We start from the raw sequence: 22,072 nt of genomic DNA, 5'->3' as shown, positions 1-22,072 counted from the left end.
CAAAAAAGAAATACATTTTTTAGAGAGGAAGTCACATTAGCCTTAACTGGTTTTCATGGTGGGTCCTCCATCCACGTCGAATTGGAATTTGAAGATGTTGATTTTTGTGGAGGGAGGAAAACCAGAGATACCGGAGAAAAACCGTCGGAGCAAGGCGAGAACCAACAAGAAACTCGACCCATATATACGGCACCGGGCCGGAATCGAAAATGGGCCACATCGGTGGGAGGCAAGCGCTTTCACCATTGCGCCATCCCTTTTTCTAAAATTGATGAAATTATTGTGATTTAAACATGTTTTCCTCGTATATGAAGATTCATTGGAGGGGAACAATCCCCTCTACAAAAATACGAATTGCGATCAATTCAATTTTTGGACTCCGTATCTTAAAACCCTTCAGGGCTGGCAAAAAACTTTGTTGTAACATCCTAATGCGTGGTTCCTACTGAACATTTAAAAACAAGTGAAAAACTAAAAAGCCAGCATCCGTGGAATTGAAAATGGTATTGGTCACTTAAAAGAAGATTCTCTCATCGTAACGAATACATCTGACTGAAAAAAATTTGGACTTTGCGTATAGGAGAAGTTGGACGTTAGCAAGAATTCGAAGTGGTCATTAATTAAGGGTGATGAATCGGAGAATTTAAAATTTTAAAAAATGTACTGTGCATCTCTCTCTCGGTTATCGTTTAACGTTATCACAAAGTGTTGTTTAACGATTTTACGTGACTTTATTAACATTGGAAAGTATTCTATCTTGACAAGTTGACGTGTCAAATTTAAATTTAAAGACTGCGTGCTCATGGTTCATTGAAAAAGAACATAACTTGTTGTATTTGTCATTTTCATCTGACGCTTTGATGTTCCCAAACAATGAGTTCTTTTCTTATGCAAAAACTTCCTATCAGGTTTTCTTTTTTTTTTTGTACATGTACACGAACGCCCTCTTTTTGCGCAATCACTTCGATAGCACTTGTTTTGTTCTTAGATATTGGCGTAAAAACAGATTGTTTAAGGGCCGGAATAAAAGGAAAAAGCGGCCATTTATTAGCATAAATTAACATCGTGCGTGTTAATTATTCCACCTTAATGTCTAAGTAAGTGTATAAAATGCTTATTTACATAAGAGTGACATTCCACTGGGATCAGGTCGCAGCTAAGGAGTTCATAATTACTGCATCATTGCATGCTCATTTGAATGCGGAAAAAAATATCCCGATATATTAAACAAACTTTGTCCCTTGAAGACGTCAAGTGGCATTGCTACACGTTTGATTTTCATCTCGACATTTCAAAATGACGACGACGTAAACAAATTTAGAAACAAGTTGTTTAATTTAGAGTTGACTACAGCAAGGTTGCGCCTTTTGGCGGACTGGCAACATGAGAGGAATATTGGGTTTGATGGTGATGGCGTCTGTTGTGTTTGGAGCCTCGCTGACGTCGATCAACACGCACAGAGGAACAGGAAAATCTAACGGCAAGAGAGGTACGTAATCCCTTCCTACTCTATGCATGGGACAAGCGAAAGGTTTCATTCGCAGCAACTTTCTTCTCTTATGTAAACTTTCTGCAGAATACTGTTTGAACTTTGGGAGTCTTCTGAGTATTGTCAGCGTCCCCATATCTAAGCTTTCTGATCGCTTCAACCTCAACATATAGAGACAGAAAAGTCTTCATTAGGGTCAGAGAGATTTCTGGCCTCGAGCAGGGCGTAAATATCCTGCCTGAACACGAAATGATTTGTTTTGATTTAATGCGGAATATTCAATGCGCGTGCATGCGAACAAGACGAATTTTCTAGCGAGCTTGTCGCCGGATGATTCGGTTGTCGCTACTCTTTAGCATTCACCCTATATTGCCCTAATCACGACCGTGAAAAAGGATAATTTGATTTAATAACTACTGATGTTACAACGATATTTCGAAGAGGCTAAGAGAATAGTTTCCTGGCTCGCTATCTCCGTGACCCAGCTGGGCTGATCGATCATTGTGACCCGTGAGCCGGTCGACTTTCGCAGATATTCTTTTGTTTTCTTTGGTGATGTTTGGTATCACAAAGGCTGTGACAATACTGAGTTTAATCTATTTAAAATCTCTTAAAACAAATGCTCAACATCGTCGTAATTTAAAGTAAAATCTAGCAAGGCCACGCGCGATATCAATGTAAAACTGGAGCCAAAGTATTGAACCTTTTACTTCCCCTCCTGGTTTTAGGATCAGATTTCCGGGAATCTTACAACAGACAATGTCTCCTTAAAACATCTTGAAAGCAACCTGTTTTCGAGGTTAATATTTCGCTCAATGACTGTAACGTTTTATGAATTAAATTTGTCGTGAATCTTTCGAGGGAGACATCAGTCTCTTTTGATTTTATCCGGCAAAGTTTCGCCAGTGTAAAACTCGCGCATTTAACTTAAACAAGCTTCTTACCCGAAATTAACACTACGTTTAAAAAAATTTTACTGCAGATTAAATCGGACAGTTAATAGCATTTCCGACCAGGTTGCAGAGACATTTTAAGTGTAGGTGAAACATCTATGAATAATCAAATCTCATAAAAATTTGTTCAAGAGTGGTGGTGCAAACGGAATTGTATGCGTGTGTGACTGAATAGGTTTCTTTTCTAATTTTTACACCTGACCTAATAAGTCAGCTGACATTATTTACAAAGCTTTTTAAGTTTCATTTTCCTTTGAACAAGGACTTTTAAAAGGATGCATAAAGATAAAAACTGATTCGTTTAAACAGGCGAAAATTCAATAAAGAACATAACTAGTTTTCGCAGACATGCATGTTTTCTTGGCTCTTTCATTGTAACATGGGATTTTTTGATTGGCTCCGTTGTTGTCATGGGTTTGAAACCGTTCTGAGAAAAATCTCTGTAGAAGGCTGGAAATTTTAACTCGGACGGGAGATGGGAATTCGAGCCTCTAAAACAAACTATTCGAGAGAGCGGATGTAGATATACAGTTTTGAATAAAATCAAATTTGTTTTCCGATAAAGTTCTAGAAATAAACCGTAAATTAAATGACCTGGCTCATTTTAGAGCAACACGTTTTAGCATTAATTTGTGCTCTCACACACACATTTGCAATTAAAGTACCAAGAAAAACTGACAAAAAACTCGCATTTAAATTGCTATTTACGAGTGCATTTTAAATCAGTAAGTTACACAGTATCTAAAAATATTGTCCAGCATCAAAATAAGTTAATTTTTGTCTGTTTTGTTTAACCTTGAAGAGGCAATTAAATATCTATTATTTAAAACTATCAAAATGGTTTTTATTGGCGATAAATTTCGTTATGACATCGTCAAGTGAATAAATTTTTAAACGAGCGGGCGAGCAGGGCCTATCAGAAAGGCATAAACTATATGAAATACACGCAAACCACATTTTTATCTGTCCTTTCCTATTGTAGACGCTAAAAGTATTATTAAGTATTATTGTGTAAGAAATATTTTACCTTCGATACACTTTATTATTAAAGGGATCGAGTATATCTTTCGGTAAAACCCTCCGGTAACTTAGAAAAAAATGAATTTATATTTTAAGTTCGAATTTCGCAATTGTCTCAGTATCTGCTCAGTGCGCCTACGTACTCAAGCTAACTTCGCAACGCCAGAGTTCAGTTCCAAATGAAAATACGAAAAATTAACCGCCGTCGTTCGCGCTCTCCGAAATACGCAGAACCTCCACAGAATAGACATTTAGTTGTCGACAACTGTGAGATGAGTCGTCGACAACTAAACGCTAAATTTTTATTTGTCGACAACTAAGCAGTTTCCCTTTTCGAAAGAGAAACTGCTTTAGTTGTCGACCGGTTACGTTATGACCGTTTTTTCCGTGTGGGGGAATCATTGGCTTAGTTGTCAACAACCATCCATTCTCGTCCCCAGTGCTACTCGTCTTAAAATGCCGTTGACGAGTAGCTCTGGACGCACCCAAAAATTCGAATTTTTTCATTGGCTGACAAAAAATGAATGCGCAGCAGAAATGAAAATTACAAAGCTCTACGCATTCCATTTTACTTCCGGCCCGGAGGCGGCACCTTCGCTCAGTTGACACAGGCGCGCTTTACGAAAAAACAAATGGTGACCTTTCCCGATCGATCCGAAGGAATTGTGAAAGTTTCCACGTAACCAAAGGAGTACGTCGCCTGCAACGATGTCATTCACGATCGTAATCATCGTCCTTTGTTGTAGCAGCGGAGAAGGTGGGAAGAAACGTTTAGAACTCGGAGAATCAACCAGCTAATACAACAATTACTTTGTTGCTGACCATACCCCAAGAAATTATAAAATTAAGTTCGAATCGGCAGTGGGTTTTAAGAAACGTTTGTCTTCCTTTATGAAAAGCTCAAAAGGAAACTTAGAGCCAGGTGAAAAGACGAAGAAATATCACTCTTGCTAAGCAAATGTGGCACTGGAAATGCGAAGGTGAGTGTGTTTTTCTCTCTCTGAAAGATCAAGGAGATCAGATTCTAGCAGTCCAAAATGTATTGATATTAAATTGCCAAAATGAGTCAAAGGTCCGTGTTATAATACTCTGCTACGTACGTGGATGCTGTAGCAAATGGTCTGAACATGAAGTTTGGTTTGTTTCTTCCACATATTGTTATGTATGTATCTTTTACTATCTGTTAAGAAGCTTCTGCTGTTATAGATATATATAATATCTTTTTTTTTAGCTCCCCTCTCTTTATTATTGAGACCTCTCCTATAGTCTCCCCCAAAAAAACACAAACAAACCTTTTGTGGTCAGGCAAGAGTTTAGTTTGCTTTAGAGCCTTCACCCAAATTTTTTTTTTTTTTTTATAATTTACTTGTGGAAATGATGTGTAAAGGTAAATAACCATAGATAACCATAGCTGAAATTTGAGGCCCTTTCCTCTCTCCCCATTTTAGTTAGGAAGCAACTGCAACTAGCAAAACTTTATTCCATCATAATAACATTAATCAGTAAATAACAATAATTTATCATCCATGCAAATAACTGTGAACAAATATAAGAGACAATTATTTATACATGTATAACTGATAACGAATCATCGGGACTAGTGGGTTTCCAAATGTAATGTGGGAATTATCTCTACTAAAAACAAAACAAACATTAAAGGTGTACAGAGTTACATTAATATCCCCATAAGAAAAATATCATAATCTTTTTGTTAGCCTTTGAAAGATAATTTATTGCCTGCCATTATTTACTATTCTTTGTTAATTTTCAGACCATAATAGTGCTACATAAATTCCTTGAAGGATGACCATTTATGGATAATTCAAATGGGAATGTTGCTCTTGCAGTTCAATAAATACTACTGAAAAAAAAGGAGATGGAGAAAGAACCATTGTTGATAGTAAAGCTATGTGGCTGATGTTCTGATCAACCACAAGACATAGAAAGTATACATTGAGATCTGTTGTTGCACATGGTTGTACAACAGGCTGAAGAGTCTTATTACCATGAAGTAACATGAATTGTAAAAGAGCAATGTCATTGCATTGTTTCCCATTCATTTTGTTCATGCAGTTTCCTAAAAAAAAATCTTCCTTAATGTACATTGAGGCACACCAATATGAATCACTCTCTTCACATCAGGAACCTCTACATGTATACCAATGCCAGATACTAATGTTATAGTTACATCATTTTAGCTGTATTATATTTTTGGTAACACCATGTACTCATATGGGAATACTGAAATAAATTGGTGTTGTTGTTGTTGTTGAAAGCACCCAAAAGATTAAGCTTTATATAAGCTGGTTGAAAGGTATAAAATGAACAAAAACAATTACATCAACAAAAGCAGTGGGGGACGGGGAACAAAATGGTGGAATAGCCCTATATCTAGTTTTGTAATGTCTACAGGCTTTTCTCAAGCCTGAATATACAAAAACCATCATTAGATGTTCCAGATAAGCTAATTAAAATTGCTGCAGAGCCATTATGGAAGCCCCCAGCACACATATATAACCACTCGATAACAACTGGCATAGGACTTTTATTTTTTCTTGGCGTTTTTCTTAACATGGTTGTAACCACTTCAAAAGGCCAATTGCTACCCTATACCCTGGTTACCACACACATATTTTTTTTATTCTTTCCATAGCCATATGCAAAATAGATTTCTCTTCTCATATTTATTTAATTATAATACTGATGTAAATTAATTCTGTAAATAATGCACAATAAAAGTTGATCGATTGATTTAATTTGACAGTTTAATGATCTGTTGATTGTGTAAGAGCCTTTTTTGTAAAAAAAAAATAGAACAGAATGGGGTTACTTGAAAAAATGAGGACACGAAAGATCCTATGAAAGTGAGCACCTTTATTACATTCCTTGCAAGGAAACATGAGCAAAACTCCAATACAACAAAACTTTCCTGAGTTCAACAGATTTTTATTCTACTGCAGCTTACAAACCTATGTAAATAACCAGGAAGTACACAGTTCTTACCATTAAAAAATTTTCCCTTCATCTATCAGCACGGCTTATATTTAAATCCTCTGGTCAGTGATGCAATTTCCACGGCTGATTTCCACAAACGCTTCCGTGTGTCCATAAACAAATTTTACCGTGTCAGCGATAGACGTAATACATGCCGTATCCTGATTACTTTGCTTGAAAGCTTTCACAACTGCACCTCGCTCTTTAAACTTCTCCTTTTTATCGAATATGAAGAGAAGAAACAACAAGAACACAGCTATCGATTCCTGAACTTTTCTGGACGGTCCACCACAAAATGCACCGCGAAACCCGTTGGTAAAATATTACACAAGCTGGCAATCGTGTTTGAAGCGGCGACGGCATTTAAGGCCGCTTTCTACTCTCTTTTTAACTCTAAATCACCTAACTTCAGCGAATTGAAAACACATGTCAGCGTTCCGATCTGTTTACATCTGAAGAATACTCTCTATTCCTCTCTCCCCTCCCTCAGGATTAGTTTCTGAGCATGAGCAGATATACAGGCCAAAATTACGCATGCGTTACCGGATGTCCGTGATTTACGGACATCCGGTAATGGCTGCTACCAGAGCCATTTGATGCTACCCTCCGTTTCTCCGACCACGTGACCAAAAGAAACGGAGGCTCTGGGGACGAGAATGACAACCATCCAACAATTACACACATTTGAGCATGCGTATTGTGTTGTGAGCATGCGCAATGAACGTTAGTTCCCAAGGTCTCGCTGACCTGACTTGGATGTCGACGGCTAACACTCCAATGTGATGTGTAATGCTCGCATCGGGCACAATTAGTTGTAGATAACATTTGGTTCAGTCGATGACAAATGGTTGTCGACAACTAAGTGTCTAGTCTGTGGAGACGCTTAGTCATTTCACGTTGTTGTTTTGCAGAGGCTGGCAAAGACATGTACAAAGAGTTATAACGCACGTGCACAGCCATTGTTTTACTCATTAATCCTCTCGTTTGGTGACATTCTCGTTGCTGTTACCATCGTGGTTTGGTCACTAATTATATTGTAAGGAGAGACTATCGCTTGATCACCCTTAAGAGGGTGACCACGTTTTGTATTTTGTCAGGTTTTGTGCAGGGTCAACCCCCAAAATAGCCAACAAAAACATGCAACAAAGAACTTTGCTAGATTTCATAACCATTTCCCTCTATTAACTACACATGACTACAAAGTGAAGCAGCTCTCGTAAGCTTGTAATTCTTTTCATTGTTAGCAGCAGTTATTATTTTGGGATAGGGACATTGTTTCTGTTGTTTGTTTTATTGTTCTCTCAAAGGGTACCAAGCCATTCATGTGAGACCTTACGGAGTTGCTACCCGACCCACGTTGATAAGGGTCCATATAAACTCCGCAATAGAACAAAAACTGTTTGGTAACACTGAACCTAAACGTAGTCCTTTACATAGATTTCGCAAAAGCATGTTGTTGCTTAAAGGAACAACGTCATGGTTTGCGCAGCTGGAAAAGTTTAGACTAAATCTTTCAAGTTCGTTGATGGGAAATATCCGTGTTAATCTTCTCCATCCTTAACCATCCTCGTTCCTTTATGGTTTGTTATTATCTTTTTGGTGTTTTTCTATCTTAGCACATCACTATTTTCAGGTTTCCTTTAATTTCAAGGTAATTTTGTACGCGGCCAAACTAACTCAAAATGCTGTGACTGAGTTCCATTAACTACAATACCTAAAACGAATGACAATTATTAATTTATTCTTTCTTTTACGTAGTTTCTGATGACGAGATTATAATTATCATTGAAAGTGCGATGAAGCCAGACTACCAAAACCAAAATCCAAAGCATAAACCCAAATCCTCTCGACCTGTTCCAGAATGCAAGACGGATCAATGCATTAAACAGAGCAGGAACATGTCTCAAATGATGGACACAAATGTCAACCCCTGCACAGACTTTTACCAATACGCATGTGGCGGATGGATAGCAGAAAAGCTGCCTGGAGACCACGCCAAATGGACGATATTTTCTTACTTAGCTGAGCAGACGGAAAATAGACTGAAGTATCTGATTGAGCAACAGGAACACTCAGGTACGAAGGAGGCCGCGATATAAAAATTAACCTTTACCCTTTCAAACAAACGTCTTCTACGTCCAGAAAAACAACGTTTTTTCTTGATCACACAAAAACGCTTAGGCGACATATCAGGCGAGTTTGGCTGAGCCTTGGTTTGGATTTTGGCTCGACCAAATTCGTCTGATATGCCGTCGTCGCGAGCAAAAAAAGTACCATTAGGTATTTTATACTGTACCTAAACTGGGCCAAGTGACCATGATATGGTGGCCATATCATGCGAGTCAGTGATATGATATCGGAGGATATCAGGACAGTAGACGCGGCTTCTGATTGGCTAATTACAAATCTGGGCACGATAATATTTGTTAGGTACCAAACATTGCACGGTTCGTCCTCACTCATTCAACTGAAGTTTAACAGACCTTAGCGTGAGCTTTTACGTCCAAAGTATGTATGACAAGGTTTGAATCATTTTATCAAGTTCCCAAAATGTTTTTAATAAATAAGTACAGAGTAAACTTCAAACATAGCCGTTCCCTTTTCTAGGAAACTCCAGTTCAGAAATTTTGTTCATACTGTAGTTATTGAAAACATTTTCACAACTGGACTAAACTAATTGTTTTTGACTTTGGGCCCAAGAGTTCGTCTAACTGGCCTGGGAAACCCAAAATCATTGATGACGAATCCTGCATCCCTTGAGAACCGGTTTTCGCAACGTGTTCGTGCTAAGTCAGGTTGCGAGCGACAGTAAAATTGCCAGTCAAGTGTGAGGAAACGAGGGGGAGGCAGAAGTTGCCTTAATGGCGCAATGAAATGAAAGATGAAGTAGATTGAAGTCCTTGCGTTCTAAAATAAAGTTGCATACTAAAAAGATCTCTTCGCAGATGGTTGCCAACTGTTTCTACCTAACGCTATTTTGCCACTTAATTGCAAAAATTGTAAACGGAACTTTATTACTTTGTTCACTAGTATTTTAAGCCATGTTTTACTCATTTAATTCTATGGTTTCTTTTCCCTTTAGATAACAGTGTGGGAAAACTAGTTTACAAGTGGTACGCGTCCTGTTTGGACCAAGATGAACGTGACAGACTGGGAGCTGAACCGCTAAAGAAGTTAATACAAGATACAATGGGCGAACAGTTCACACCTTATGTACCAAATGACATTTCTGACGAGGACTGGCAACTAGAAGACGTGCTTGGTGTTGTTCATCGCGGGCTCGGCGTGTTCCCGTTATTCACAGTTTCTTTGAGTGTTGATCCACGAAATTCCTCTTCGCCAGCACGTCTCTCGGTATGGCAGAGTAAACCCTTAGTAAAGAGGCTCCACAAAACAAACAAGCAAACAAACGACTCAATAAGAAAACAAACCAACAAAAAACAAGCACTTAAACCAATCACAAAAACTCAGTTTCAATATCATTATTTTAAGAAATAGAAGACATTTCAAGTGCCTCTACCGATTTTTAGTATGAATCTACTGGCGTCCTATAGCGAATGCCGTTCTCTGATTGGCTATGCTGCTCACTCTCTATTATGTTTTAGTATAAAGCTACCAGCGTGCTATCTGATTGGCTACGCTAACCACTCTCTATTCTGTGATGGATAGTGAGTAGCGTAGCAGTGTGCCCTTGTTAACAAAATGACGGCCACTTCTTGGCGTTTTCGAAGGTCTGTGAAGAGGATTTAGATAAAGTTTTGAAAGACTAGTAGATTTATACTAAAACAATCTTGGACAGGGTGAAGTCCTCTAAGTTACTTGGGACGGAATTACATCAAAACCTTAAATGGAATAATGATGTCCTTTCTAAGGTGGCAAGCTGTTACAGCACTCTGTCCGTGATCAGGAAAGTCAAGAACTTTGCACAGTTACACATTAGAAAGTAGTTAGTATAATGTCACGTGCTATCTAGGTTGAACTATAACAATGTAGTATATCATCAGCTCCCTAATAACGTCACCCATCGTTTGCAGCGTGTGCAGCTCACGGCTGCCAGTTTCGTATTAAACCGTTTCTCTAGTATATCTGATGTGCTAAAGCTTGGCTGGCTGACTGTTAAGTACCATAGAGATCTTAGTCTATCAAGAATTATATGTAAAGCACTTTATAACGCGGAATGGTCATCCTGTCTTAGATTAGACGTCCGAACACCGACATTCAACTTGGGATCTTCGTCAGAACGTAATTTGGTAGTGTCTCAGTTCCCTGGCACATTTCAGGACTGCGCAGCGCGCTTGTTTAACAGCTTGCCTAAGGACATCAAAAACATCACTGACGCCGAGGGACTCCTGCGGAAATGTAAAAGCTTTCATTTTTCCTCTGCGGAATCCGAACTTGAGTAATTCTGAGACTTGTTTTCCTTTCAAAATGCACAGTTCTGTCAGATCCTTACGAGAAAAGGAAAGCAAAATCACTCATTTATTTCGATTATTAAAATGAAAGTTTCGCTTTGCTCGCCGGATCGTGGCGTGAAAAGGTCGTGGTAGTTCTATTAATTCTGTACTTCTATCGAGTTATGGAAGAACCGCCTTAACGTACCCCGCGCTTTCATAACGGATGTTTTGTGATTTACATTTAAAACATACATAACATTACAAAAACGCTTCTAAAATCTACTTTGTTGGAAGAATTTTCAAGTTATAAGCCATATTTAGGGTGGTGAGTTTGTTACATTTAGAATAAGGTCAATTCTTATTGTTGTGTCCTATAAATCTTCAACTTTGTAAATTCATAACATGCCAGTTTACCCGAGAGTAAGGCTGTTTCATAATCTTTAACGGCTCTCCCTTGTAAGACTTTCACTTCACCATCGTTGTATCTGGAAAAGTTCCCCTTTATTGCCTAGAGAGGAATTCAAAATATACTTTGTATCTGGCTTATCAGATTGGCCAAGGAAAGCCCCTAATGAAGTCACGTGATGTCTATCTATCAGAGGAAGAACATTTATTAGCGGTGAGTTGTTTTGAGTTAAACAAATAAACCAAGTCCTCTGTATTCTAGGTGTCGTATTAATGGTATGCGATCGGCTTTTGAATTATTGCTTTTTATTGAACCCAAATGCGTCACCAAGTAAACAGTCAGTCCGTTAAAAATTGAGAGAAACAGCCAAAATTCGATTTTTTCAGTGATTGCTACCGTAAGATTTTGAACCAAAATATGCACTAGGCTTATGTACAGAAGGCTTTTATGGTTGACCTATTTTTATGCTAGCTTATCGTCATGGGAAGTTCAAATTGTTTATGTTGATGTTTTTTTTTGTGGGGGGGGGGGGAGGGGGAGAGGGTGATGTTTAATTTTGGAAGGCATTGAGTTTGCGCCAGCAAAATGTTCTGCGAAGTTACATGGCAAAACAGTCAGTTATGATATAAGGAGCAAAGAGCACCACTAATGGAGAAATGAATTGGACATCAATGGCTCTTAAACAAATCTAACAAAGTTGTGTTCGAAAATCTGGTAAATTACAAGACATTGAGTTCGGAATTAAAACAAAATCGAAATTATGTTTCAAAAGTAAATTTTGTAACTTTTTCAATTCGCAGCTGGAGAAAGCATACTTTGCACTGATGGCGAATCTAACAAGACTTCTGGGAGCTCTTGATTATCAAGAGGTAGACACGGTTGTACAAGAGCTCAAATACATCATACTTTTGGAGGTTCAATTGGTCAAGGTAATAACTGGAAACCACAAACGCCATTAATTGCTGTTTTTCTTAAGGTGGTCTTATAATCAGAAAGTTGTACGCGGAAACCATTTTTCTGAAACATAAATGCTAAGAATGCCTGACCATTTGCGAGCAGGGATATCACAGTGGTGAGAGTGCTTACCTCCCGCTAGTGTGATCGAGGTTCAATTCCGGCGGGTTGTCAGGTTTTCCACAAAAACCAACATCTCCAAATTCCAATTCGACCAGGATAGAGGTACCAGCTTGAAAACCAGCTAAGGCTGACGTGGCTTCCTCTCTAAATGTTGTAATATATTTTATTTTTTAAAGCGTATTTTGAACTAATTTACCCTGCGAGCAGAGGTCCCTTCGATCTTTCTAGAAAAGTCGGGAAGAGGAAGAGACGAGGTCTCCTCCTCTTCCCGCTGCTCGTAGGGTAGAACTAATTTGCTTTAATTCCACCTTGGTTTTATGGTAAACATAAGAAGTCTTGGGTAGTGACATTTGGATTTTAACGTAGCAAGGAATGGTCACCCAAATATTTCGTACTAGCTCATTAATGAATTCAGGCTCTGAACAGCCTTAAGTATCTCTAATTGTTATAGTAGAAAAAATATATATTTTTTTTGTATAAGATCACTTTAAGTACCTGTAAAATTTAATGTAAACGACATAAAATGTAAAAGTTTTGAACCTACTAGTTGTACCTTTCGTTTCATAGGCCATGCAAGATGAGACGAAATTTGAGAGCAAAGAGAAACGTAGTGACCTCATAAAATGGACGATAAGTGATTTTCAAGCTAATCTGCCTGGGGTAAGAACGTTTTCATTTACATGTTACGCCCGGCTCTTGGCCTGGATCGCTAGTTTAGGTGGATATAAGTAACTAAGAATAACAAGATCGATTTATTATTAATGTTGTCGTGTAGTTGTTTTAAAGGAGCACTTTCATGAGAAGGACGTCTTTTCGTTGATAAAAACCTAAATGTAATGGCCTAGTCTTGTTAAAAAGTACTATACAAGTGAACTAAAACTATTTGTTTAGTGACACTATGGGCTATGCATGCATAATGTTGTGATCTCAACCTCAAAACGTGCGCCGACTTTTTCAAATTCTGTCAACGTATCTTGAAAAAAATCACCAAAAAGTAATTAAAATCTGCTCTCCTTTCGACAGTTCATTTATTATGTTCATTGTATGGCACTGCAAGCATTTTAATATATGAACAGTTGTAAGGTACTCAGTCGTAATTGATACTTTAAAGCGGGGTCTAACGACAGAGCCGAGGAGAGTTGAAATCGTCTGGGGTGTGATCATCAACTTTCATCCGCTCTCATCGGCAATTACAGATTTAAAGCTGGTTGCGTTTTCATGAAATTCAAGGAAAATATTAGCTCGTCAACGAGCGGACAACCGGAAACGACAACAACAACAACAACAACAACCATAACAATTAACAACAAGTGATAAGAGTGACAACAAAGAGCGACAGCTACAGCAACAACAACAACAACAACAACAACAGTCTAATAATACGTATGATTACTTTTTCTTTGGTTTTCAGTTTAACTGGACAAGATATTTCAACAAATTAACTGAAGTCTTAAGCAACCCTATCACGGAATCAGAAGAAATCTTTGTGGGGGCTCCCAAGTATCTGGAAGAACTGATGAAAATTTTCAAAAATAGTAAGACTAGGGGGTGAGTTGTAAATTTATTTGTTTATTTATTTATTTTTTTATTTGCTCGATCGAACAATTACAACAATTACAATTAAACTTACACCACAAGAAAAAAGTCTACGGAGTACGTATCTACGCATTACAATATACGACATCGATCCATATCCATATCGATAGAGGACGACTGGTCAAAGAATTAAGCTCCCATATGTAGGTCTTATTGCCAAAGTAGTCCATCTCAAATTAATTTTAGACATGGTTCCCAAGTTCCGAGTATCCGATCAGTTTTTACTAAACCAAATTTCCTGTGGCTTCTGCCCACCTTCATAAGAGTTGCAATGTTAATGAACCTTAACATTGCAAATCTGATAAAGGCGGACAGAAGCCACGGAAAAATTTGGTATGAAAAAAAATCAGATCGCATAACAAAACAATCTTAACGAATGTCTATCACCGATCGCAGCGCTGGATGCAGTACCCAGTTCTCCCACGGACAACTTTACCTCGCACGCGCATTGCGTGGACCCTTTCGTGGAAGACGAAGATGCGTGTAAGCCGCTTGGGGTTTCCACGTGAGCAAAATCCGCGTGACAGAATTGGCTATCTATTTCTACACCCTCCTGGGATTTCCAAAACCGCGAGTGATCTAGAAATATACAACTTGTTAAGGCCATTCATAGCTTGTCTGCTTTAACTAAGTTAGTTGGGCTGATTGATTTGTTTTCATTTAAGGGTGGTTGCTAATTACATTACTTGGACTATCATTTATGAATACGGTCCTTATCTTTCATCGGAGTTCCATGACACATACTTGGAGTACGCGCGCCAAGCTTATGGAATAAAGAAATCCAGTGAGTTATGGCGGCGCTGCGTCCGCAATACAGACGCGTCCATTGACATGGGGGTATCCATGTTGTATGTTACTGACAAGGAAAGCGGTGTTACTAATCAAAGTTTACATCGAGTAAGTACAGGAGCCATATCACAAAGTGTTTTAGAACTGCGTTCTAAGGCTTCTTGCTATTTACAACTGTGGTAATAATGCACCGTCTGTCGTGTTTGATAGGTTACTTCAAATTGAACTTAAACTTGTTAAACTTGAACTTGAACATGTTAAATATTTGTATGAGACGCAATTCGTAAACCAATAGAAAGTACAATATATATTCATTTTAACTTGGCGTTGTCCTCGGCGGCACGGTAATGATACTTCTGGGCCCTAAAGATAGTTTTCTTATTTGTTTTTTTCTTAACTGAACAGAAATCAAACTTTGCTTTAAATAAACTTTGTTACTCAATTTCAGGCCAATCAAATGGTTCAAAACATACGAGAGGCTTTCATTGAAAACTTAGAAACTGTCAATTGGATGGACAGTCAAACAAAACAGGCCGCGAAAGAAAAGGTAAGAAGCCTGGTCTACAATGATTTACAGGAAACAGTATTCTCGAAGAGAGAAGCTCGGCCAGTCGAACTCAGTCACAGAAAATGCTTATACAAATAACATTTTCCAAAAGTTTCCAAAGGTTTCCGAAGATAGCCGAAGATTTCCGAAAACTTCCGAGGAAGATCTGAAGATATAAACTCTCAAGCTTGTAATCTACCTGTTTTAACTGCTTCTATTTAAAAATAGAAGCATTGATTTTAGAGAGCTTTCAAGGGGTTTTTCTTTTAACTTTGATGTATTTCTATTTCTGTTTCAGGCCGAAGCCATTTTTCAGCAAGTAGGTTACCCAGAGTTTATCACGAATATAACTGCACTAGAGGAATATTTTTCTGGAGTAAGTGTCGAGAACAATTTTATCAGACATTTAACTTTAATTCAAGCTTTGATAAATTAAATAAAATAGAATAAATATATTTTTTTAGGTGTCGAAGTGTTTATCACTGCTGTACTAATTGTGGACACTGAAAATAAGACAAACATTATAAATCAAACAGAAGCTTGTTAAAAAGCCCAACTGGCGGGAGGCTGACCAGTTGGCTATTTACAAGGTGTGGAGGAGTTGAATCTGGGACCACCAAACCCAAAACCATCTAGTGGCAGGGGAGAGGATTTGAACTCGGGATCTCCGGATTTCAAATCCAGCGCCCAAAACCCCTAGGCTCCCCTTTAGGCTACGTTTAAGGTCTTTAAAATGCTTCACTTGGTTTGTGTGTAGCAATGCGGTTATAACCGCTTTAAACTCTCTCATATTTTCTTTTCAGCTGAAAAGTGACCCCAAAAAGTTCTTTCAAAATCGATTGAACGAGCAGAAACTTAGAATGAAAAACACACTGCAAGCAAGAGGAAGCGTTATGAGTCGTTACAGATGGGACATGCGACCGACTGAGATTAACGCATACTATTCACCTCAAAGCAATAAAATAGGTGAGTACGAGTTTCTGCTACATGGCAGTCCGACACACTGCGCGTGACTGCGCGTGACTGCGCGTGCGTAGGTCCCGCCGTCGTTCCCGCCAAAACTGCCGCTTAAGAATTTTAGGAATTTCGATTAGCAGGCAGAACTCTCTCCTTTCAGGATGAAACGCCAGCATCATGTTTATGCTCTCAGCTAAGTAGCAAAAGACGTTGATGCGGAAAGTCGACCTCTCTCCTTATCAAGTTCTCTTTACTTTTCAGTCGTACCAGCAGGAATTCTTAGACCTCCATTTTATCATTTTGAACATCCACAGTAAGTATTTAAGAGCACTCGCCAGCGTATTCACGTTAGCGGGAAAACTGATCTAAAGTATGTCTTATGCCTCAAATCCAAACAGTAACATAAAGCATTAAGGCAACCAGCTATATATTGCTACTTCATCACTACCTCCTGGAAAGGGACTGTAGTCCATCAAAGGTTATCTGTAAAATTTTGCCAGTTTCCTTGACAAATCATAGGTAATTCTGGGCGGAGAAAGACATTGTTGTGACGTTTCTTTGGACTAGAACTCAGACCCCTCTAACCGTGGCAACCAGCACTTGCCAGAAACCAGACCCCTCCTTCCGTGACCAACAGCACCTGCCAAAACCCAGTCCCCTACATCCGTAACCACCAGCACGCGCTATTTTCTTAGGCTACTAATGCTCCACTGGTCAATTTTGTTTGGTTTGTTTGTAAGCTTTTTCTCTCCTTCATCTCAGTTACATAATTTATTATTTGTTTTATTTTATTAGCGCGGAGAACTTTGGAGCCATTGGATTTGTGGTTGGTCATGAGCTTACTCACGGATTTGATTCTTCAGGTCTGTTTCCCCCTCCCTGCTACGGGTTTCCTACTTCAGTTAACGAAATACTCATAAAGATGAATAATTAGAAACTGTTACAGACGATATATAACTTAACACACCCGCTGTGCTTTCATCTTACAGGTGCCATGTTTGATAAAAAAGGAAACCTAGCAAACTGGTGGGATGAAGAATCTCTAGTTGGCTTTTTAAATAGAGAGCAATGTTTAGTGAATGAATACCAGCATTATACAGTTTTAGGACACCATGTAAGTCATCTAAAAACTTCGATGAGCTTATACTTACAATAATACCGGGAATTTGGTAACTGCCCGCTTAACAAGGAGTGGCGGTTTCATATGTGGCTGCTTAATAAAAGTTCGGCTGTTTGTCCCGAGGGTAAGGCAATCAGAAAAAATACAGTTTCCGATAGAACTTCTGACCTCCCGTGTACCATTCAGCCGCTTTAGCCACTGTACTGAGCTACAGAGAACTCTTGGTAAACTAAAACATTTTACTAGGTTCTGTAGACATGCGTCAAGACTGTACAACTGGGAACAGCAATGTCAAAGTTAGAGTTAGAGATGAAAGTCACATCATTGCAGTTCATGGGCAGTTTCTTTTCATATAAAGGGTATAAGGGTTTAATTTCAAAGAATTCGGCCCGAGCCACCTAACACAATCTGTGCAAGCAGGAAATCAGAAAATTAACTCTGCGGTCAGTCATAACGTACAAATTCCTCTGACCAGTAGCCCTTTAAAAAAACTTGGTTTTTCAACTGGAGTCACCTGTCCTCTTCAAAACAACGCTCGTTTGTTGTTGTCGTTCGGTGGCCAAGTCTCCTGCTGTAAACTGTTAAGTCCTGTTCCATCTCCCCTCAAGTTTACACGTATTGTTATTTCTTATTTATCTTCTAGTTGGATGGTAAAAAGACGTTAGGAGAAAACACAGCCGACAATGGCGGATTAAAGCTTGCCTACAGGGTAAGGAGATGGTTTTGAAGTGTTAATGAGTTATTTAACGATTTTCGTGTCACTTAATGGAGACTCCATCATGACGGGTAGACAAGTTTTCAGGAAGGTAGTTTGGTTCTCTTTGACTCTCTAGTTAGAGGTTGGGGACATTGCAATAGGGTAGCGGGGGCACTGGGCAGGGCTGTTCAAATCCCAATTAAGCTACAATCTTGGGCAATACAAATAAAAATTTGAGACCACCCCTCCCCCCATTTCAATGATGGCAAAAATGGCGCGCTTTGCGTTTAGCGCTAGTTCATCATTGATTCGGGGGAGGGTGGTTTTTTTCTTATTTTATTTTGACCAAGATTTTAGCTATCCAGGATGCAGGACTAGCCAGAATTTTGATATGAGTTTTGTAACTTTTCGGTTAGGTTTTCCGTTTGTATTGTTTGTTCTTCAGTTTTAAGTTTTAATAATCTCAAACTACACAAAACATTAGCAATGAAAACCATTTTTAACAAGAATAATTAATACTTCGGTTAACTTATAATCCTGGGTTAACGTAAACGATCGTTAACCTGCTTTCGAACAACCCGGCCCAGGGGCCCGTTTCTCGAAAGCCCCGGATACTTTTCGGGCCCGTAAAGCCATTTCTAGTTCATCTGTATCTAAAATCGGAGAGGTGTATTCGCCTGAAACTACTTGTATGAAGAGAAACTCTGTTCATATTAAGAATATGTGAATAAAACAGCGCTGTAATCAAGGTTTGAGATTTTGCTATGGCTTTCCGGGTGCGAAAACTTTTCGGGATCTTCGAGAAACGGGCCCCTGGACGTGAAATCTGGATATTCTGAGTCCAAGACCCCCTATCTGCCAACCAGTTGACCCGGCTTCAGTAACTTGTCTACCCTAAAAGAAATGGTAAGTTAAGTAAAGAAGAGAAACTTCCGTAAATATTTTCTGAAAGTTCTGATGCCGGATATTATGGGTTTATAACAGGCTTACCACAAGTGGCTTGCTGAGACTGATCATGATAGTACACTGCCTAATCTTGGCCTCAATTCCAACCAACTGTTTTTCCTTTCTTTTGCTCAGGTAAGAATATTTAAAAATGCCGAGTGAAAGGATTTCTTGTTTTACGTTTCGTTTTGGCATAGTTCATAGAAGAAAATAGTTAGGAAACCTGACAAAGTTCTTTGTTGTACGTTGTTGTTAGCTATTTTGGGGGTTGACCCTGCACAAAACCTGGCAAAATGTAAAAGGTGTGTGCTCATAGAACCTATTCATAAATGGCTGCCAATTGAAAATTCTTTTGTAAGTATTAAAATTAGCGCAACTAACCTCGTTTTTGAGTAGACAATTCAAGAGAATTTTTACTCTCAAACGAGGTTAGTTGGGCTAATTTAAATGCATACAAAAGAATTTTAAATTGGCAGCTATTTATGAATAGGGTCTATACAACTAACCAATAAAAGCATTGCGATTATGTAATTCATACATAGTCATAGAGCATAAAACAAAAGATGTTCTGGGCGAAGGACCTTCCAACATAAATATTAGCCTGTTTGTTTGCTTCTTTGATGTTTACCGGCCTTCATAACCATTTCTCTTTATTAACTATGGTTTTGGACTGTCGCGTTTGTTGTCTGCTTGATTTGATATGCAATGTCTTTCATTGTTGCATAATGCATGTTCAAATGCGTAAATGGACTGTCCGTCTCGATTGGTTTTGTTTGTATTGATAGATGAGTGGCATTAACGGCATAAGCTATAATGCCCGGGGGGGTACTCCCTTATATGGGCTATATAGGTAGGTGCGGCCCCAAAGGGTATGGTTTTTCAGCCGTTTTGGTCATAAATAGGGTATCGATTTTAGCTGATTTTGGTCGTAAATAGGGTATGGTTTTTGCACTCTAGCCTTCATATGGGTAAGCTTTTAAGAAGAAGCCACTTTTTCATCATTATCGAAAAGAAAAACAACAAAAGCCCTTCTCAAATTATGTTTATAGTAACTTAACATTAGTCTGAACTAGGGAACCAATCATAACGCAGGTCTGAAACAGGGTTTTGATTTAAGGGTCAGGTCATAAATAGGATAGGGAATATCGCAGATTTTCGTCATAAATAGGATAAGGGTTTTGGGAAGAGGGCCGCACACCCCCACTCAATATTTCTGGAAGTACCCCCCCCCCTCCCCCCGGGCTTTAATGTTTCAATAAAACTCAACAACACAGCAGTATACATCATATTGTGAACGACGATGGGGTACAAGACGCAGACATAAGCGTCTCTCCGTTTTGTAATAATTAAGTCACTAATTCTGATTGCCAGTGAGCTTTGTAACTCGTTTTGCATCTGTAGATGAAAAAAATATATATCATCTTTTTGTATATTTATTTCTTTGGACAGATTTGGTGCGAGAGGGCCACTCCTAGCTATCAACTGACTGATTTACAAGCTAATGTTCACTCTCCAGGCAAATTACGGTGAGTAACTAGTGAAGTAAAAAACTAAACAAAATAAATGGTAACTTTGATAGGCGTCAAATTAACGAGAGATAAACGCTAAATGCGATGTCATCGACGCTAACGTTTTAGTGATCTTTTTACCAAGTTCTTACGGAAAGTTTAATTTGGTGATAAATGTTATTGAATTCAAACTGTGTAAGTTTTCGTGTCAGGACTAATGACATGTACAACTCGAACAATACCGCCCAACGGCATGATCAACATAATCTAATCAACAATTATTCTACGAGCGTGCGTTGGATAGCAGATGATAGATGGCCAACGAGGTGCCGAGCGCCGAGTTGCCTTTAACCATCTCATATCCAACAAGCGCGAGTGGAATCATTGTTTTATTAACCCCCCTTCCCCCCCCAAAAAAAATACACAGAACCTTGATAAAATAAAATAGATAACTCCCTCAAAATTCACGCTTACCATATTTGCAGAGCATCTCATAATGGCTCATATACCATGATGGCTAAGCCAGTGAACATCCTTGTATTGCATTATCTAATGATTCAGTGTTTAATAATAGGGGGTATACAGCAGTTATATTTTAACTTAAAAGATTTTTTGACGTATTTTATCTTTAATTTATCTCCTTTAGGGTTGATGTCACGCTAAAGAATAATCCAGATTTTGCAAATGCCTTTGATTGTCCTCTAGGATCGCCAATGAATCCAATCGAGAAATGTGTAGTTTGGTGAACACCGCGGGAAATATTAGAAATCTCTCTTATTTTTCCTAGATGTGAACGCATTCAAAAAGAAACTCATTTTCCTACAGAGGGAAAATTAGACGGAATCTTACCTGCAAAGTTTTTAAGTTATTTCCATATTTTCCACCTCACTCCTTTTCTTGGAAATATTTTAAAAATTGTATATTTGTTCCTTTTAAAAGGGAATTTTGCAAAGACAACTTCTTGACTGGTACAGGAAAATGTGAAAAATTAATTGCAAATACAAGCAGTCGAAATGAAAATTTTATTTATGTACTGCCCAGAATTACCTGTTGATTTCGGCAACTAGTGGCCAGTCTTATTTTCCTTATTTCATTTACATCTTCATACTTCTTCAGGAGTTGGGCTAAATTAGACGTCCATTGTCTTTAAAAATATATATACCGTGAAAGGAATAACAGTCATCACTTTTTCGCTGAATGAAGTCTCAAAGATCGAATTGCAGTTTTGAACACTGAAAAAGCGCATGAACTTTAAAATTATTTCCCGAATATTGAACTGTACCAGCGTGACTGGTGGGTTTCATGGGATCGGGAGATGGGGATATGTATTATGTACCCTGAATATTTTTATAAATAGAAATATATTTCTACAGTCATTTAAGAATTTGGAGGGACAGAAATTCCTATCCGAGCTCTATTTAACTAGGGGTACATTTGAAATGTAAAAATAAAATACTGGTTATTTGACTTTGCCTTCACTGTGTACAAACTAATATTGATGACTTATTGTTAAGTAGTATAATCGTTTTCTCTTAAAACTGCGCGAGTTCTTAAGGCGAGTGCAATTTGAAATTTAAATT

General features: G+C 38.4%; 1 protein-coding gene and 1 long non-coding RNA gene across 3 annotated transcripts; both read left to right on the top strand.

The window, feature by feature from the left end:
- The first annotated feature begins 1,157 nt into the window (after positions 1 to 1,157).
- On the top strand, positions 1,158 to 21,955 carry LOC145481923 (endothelin-converting enzyme 2-like). Of its 2 annotated transcripts, none has more exons than XM_081460497.1 (18): positions 1,158 to 1,489; positions 8,317 to 8,532; positions 9,539 to 9,810; positions 11,401 to 11,469; positions 12,057 to 12,185; positions 12,901 to 12,993; positions 13,745 to 13,881; positions 14,595 to 14,826; positions 15,167 to 15,265; positions 15,564 to 15,641; positions 16,069 to 16,231; positions 16,484 to 16,535; positions 17,018 to 17,085; positions 17,212 to 17,336; positions 17,986 to 18,051; positions 19,024 to 19,119; positions 20,434 to 20,510; positions 21,139 to 21,955. In XM_081460497.1, exons 1-18 carry the CDS (start codon positions 1,384 to 1,386, stop codon positions 21,236 to 21,238), a joined length of 2,178 nt encoding a protein of 725 aa, XP_081316623.1. In that variant the 5' UTR covers positions 1,158 to 1,383; the 3' UTR covers positions 21,239 to 21,955. The 2 variants fall into 2 exon arrangements, with proteins under 2 accessions (XP_081316623.1, XP_081316622.1); XM_081460496.1 differs by having other exon boundaries at positions 1,160 to 1,489; positions 8,215 to 8,532; positions 21,139 to 21,954.
- Positions 1,496 to 6,218, top strand: LOC145481928 (uncharacterized). Its single transcript, XR_014048692.1, has 2 exons — positions 1,496 to 4,442; positions 5,234 to 6,218. It is a non-coding gene; the product is annotated as an uncharacterized LOC145481928 (long non-coding RNA).
- Positions 21,956 to 22,072: the final 117 nt, after the last annotated feature.

This window comes from Orbicella franksi, chromosome 3 (genome assembly GCF_964199315.1).
Source record: "Orbicella franksi chromosome 3, jaOrbFran1.1, whole genome shotgun sequence".
Lineage (NCBI taxonomy): Eukaryota > Metazoa > Cnidaria > Anthozoa > Scleractinia > Merulinidae > Orbicella > Orbicella franksi.
The sequence above is the reverse complement of the archived record's forward strand: the minus strand, read 5'-3'. Positions and strand labels throughout refer to the sequence as shown.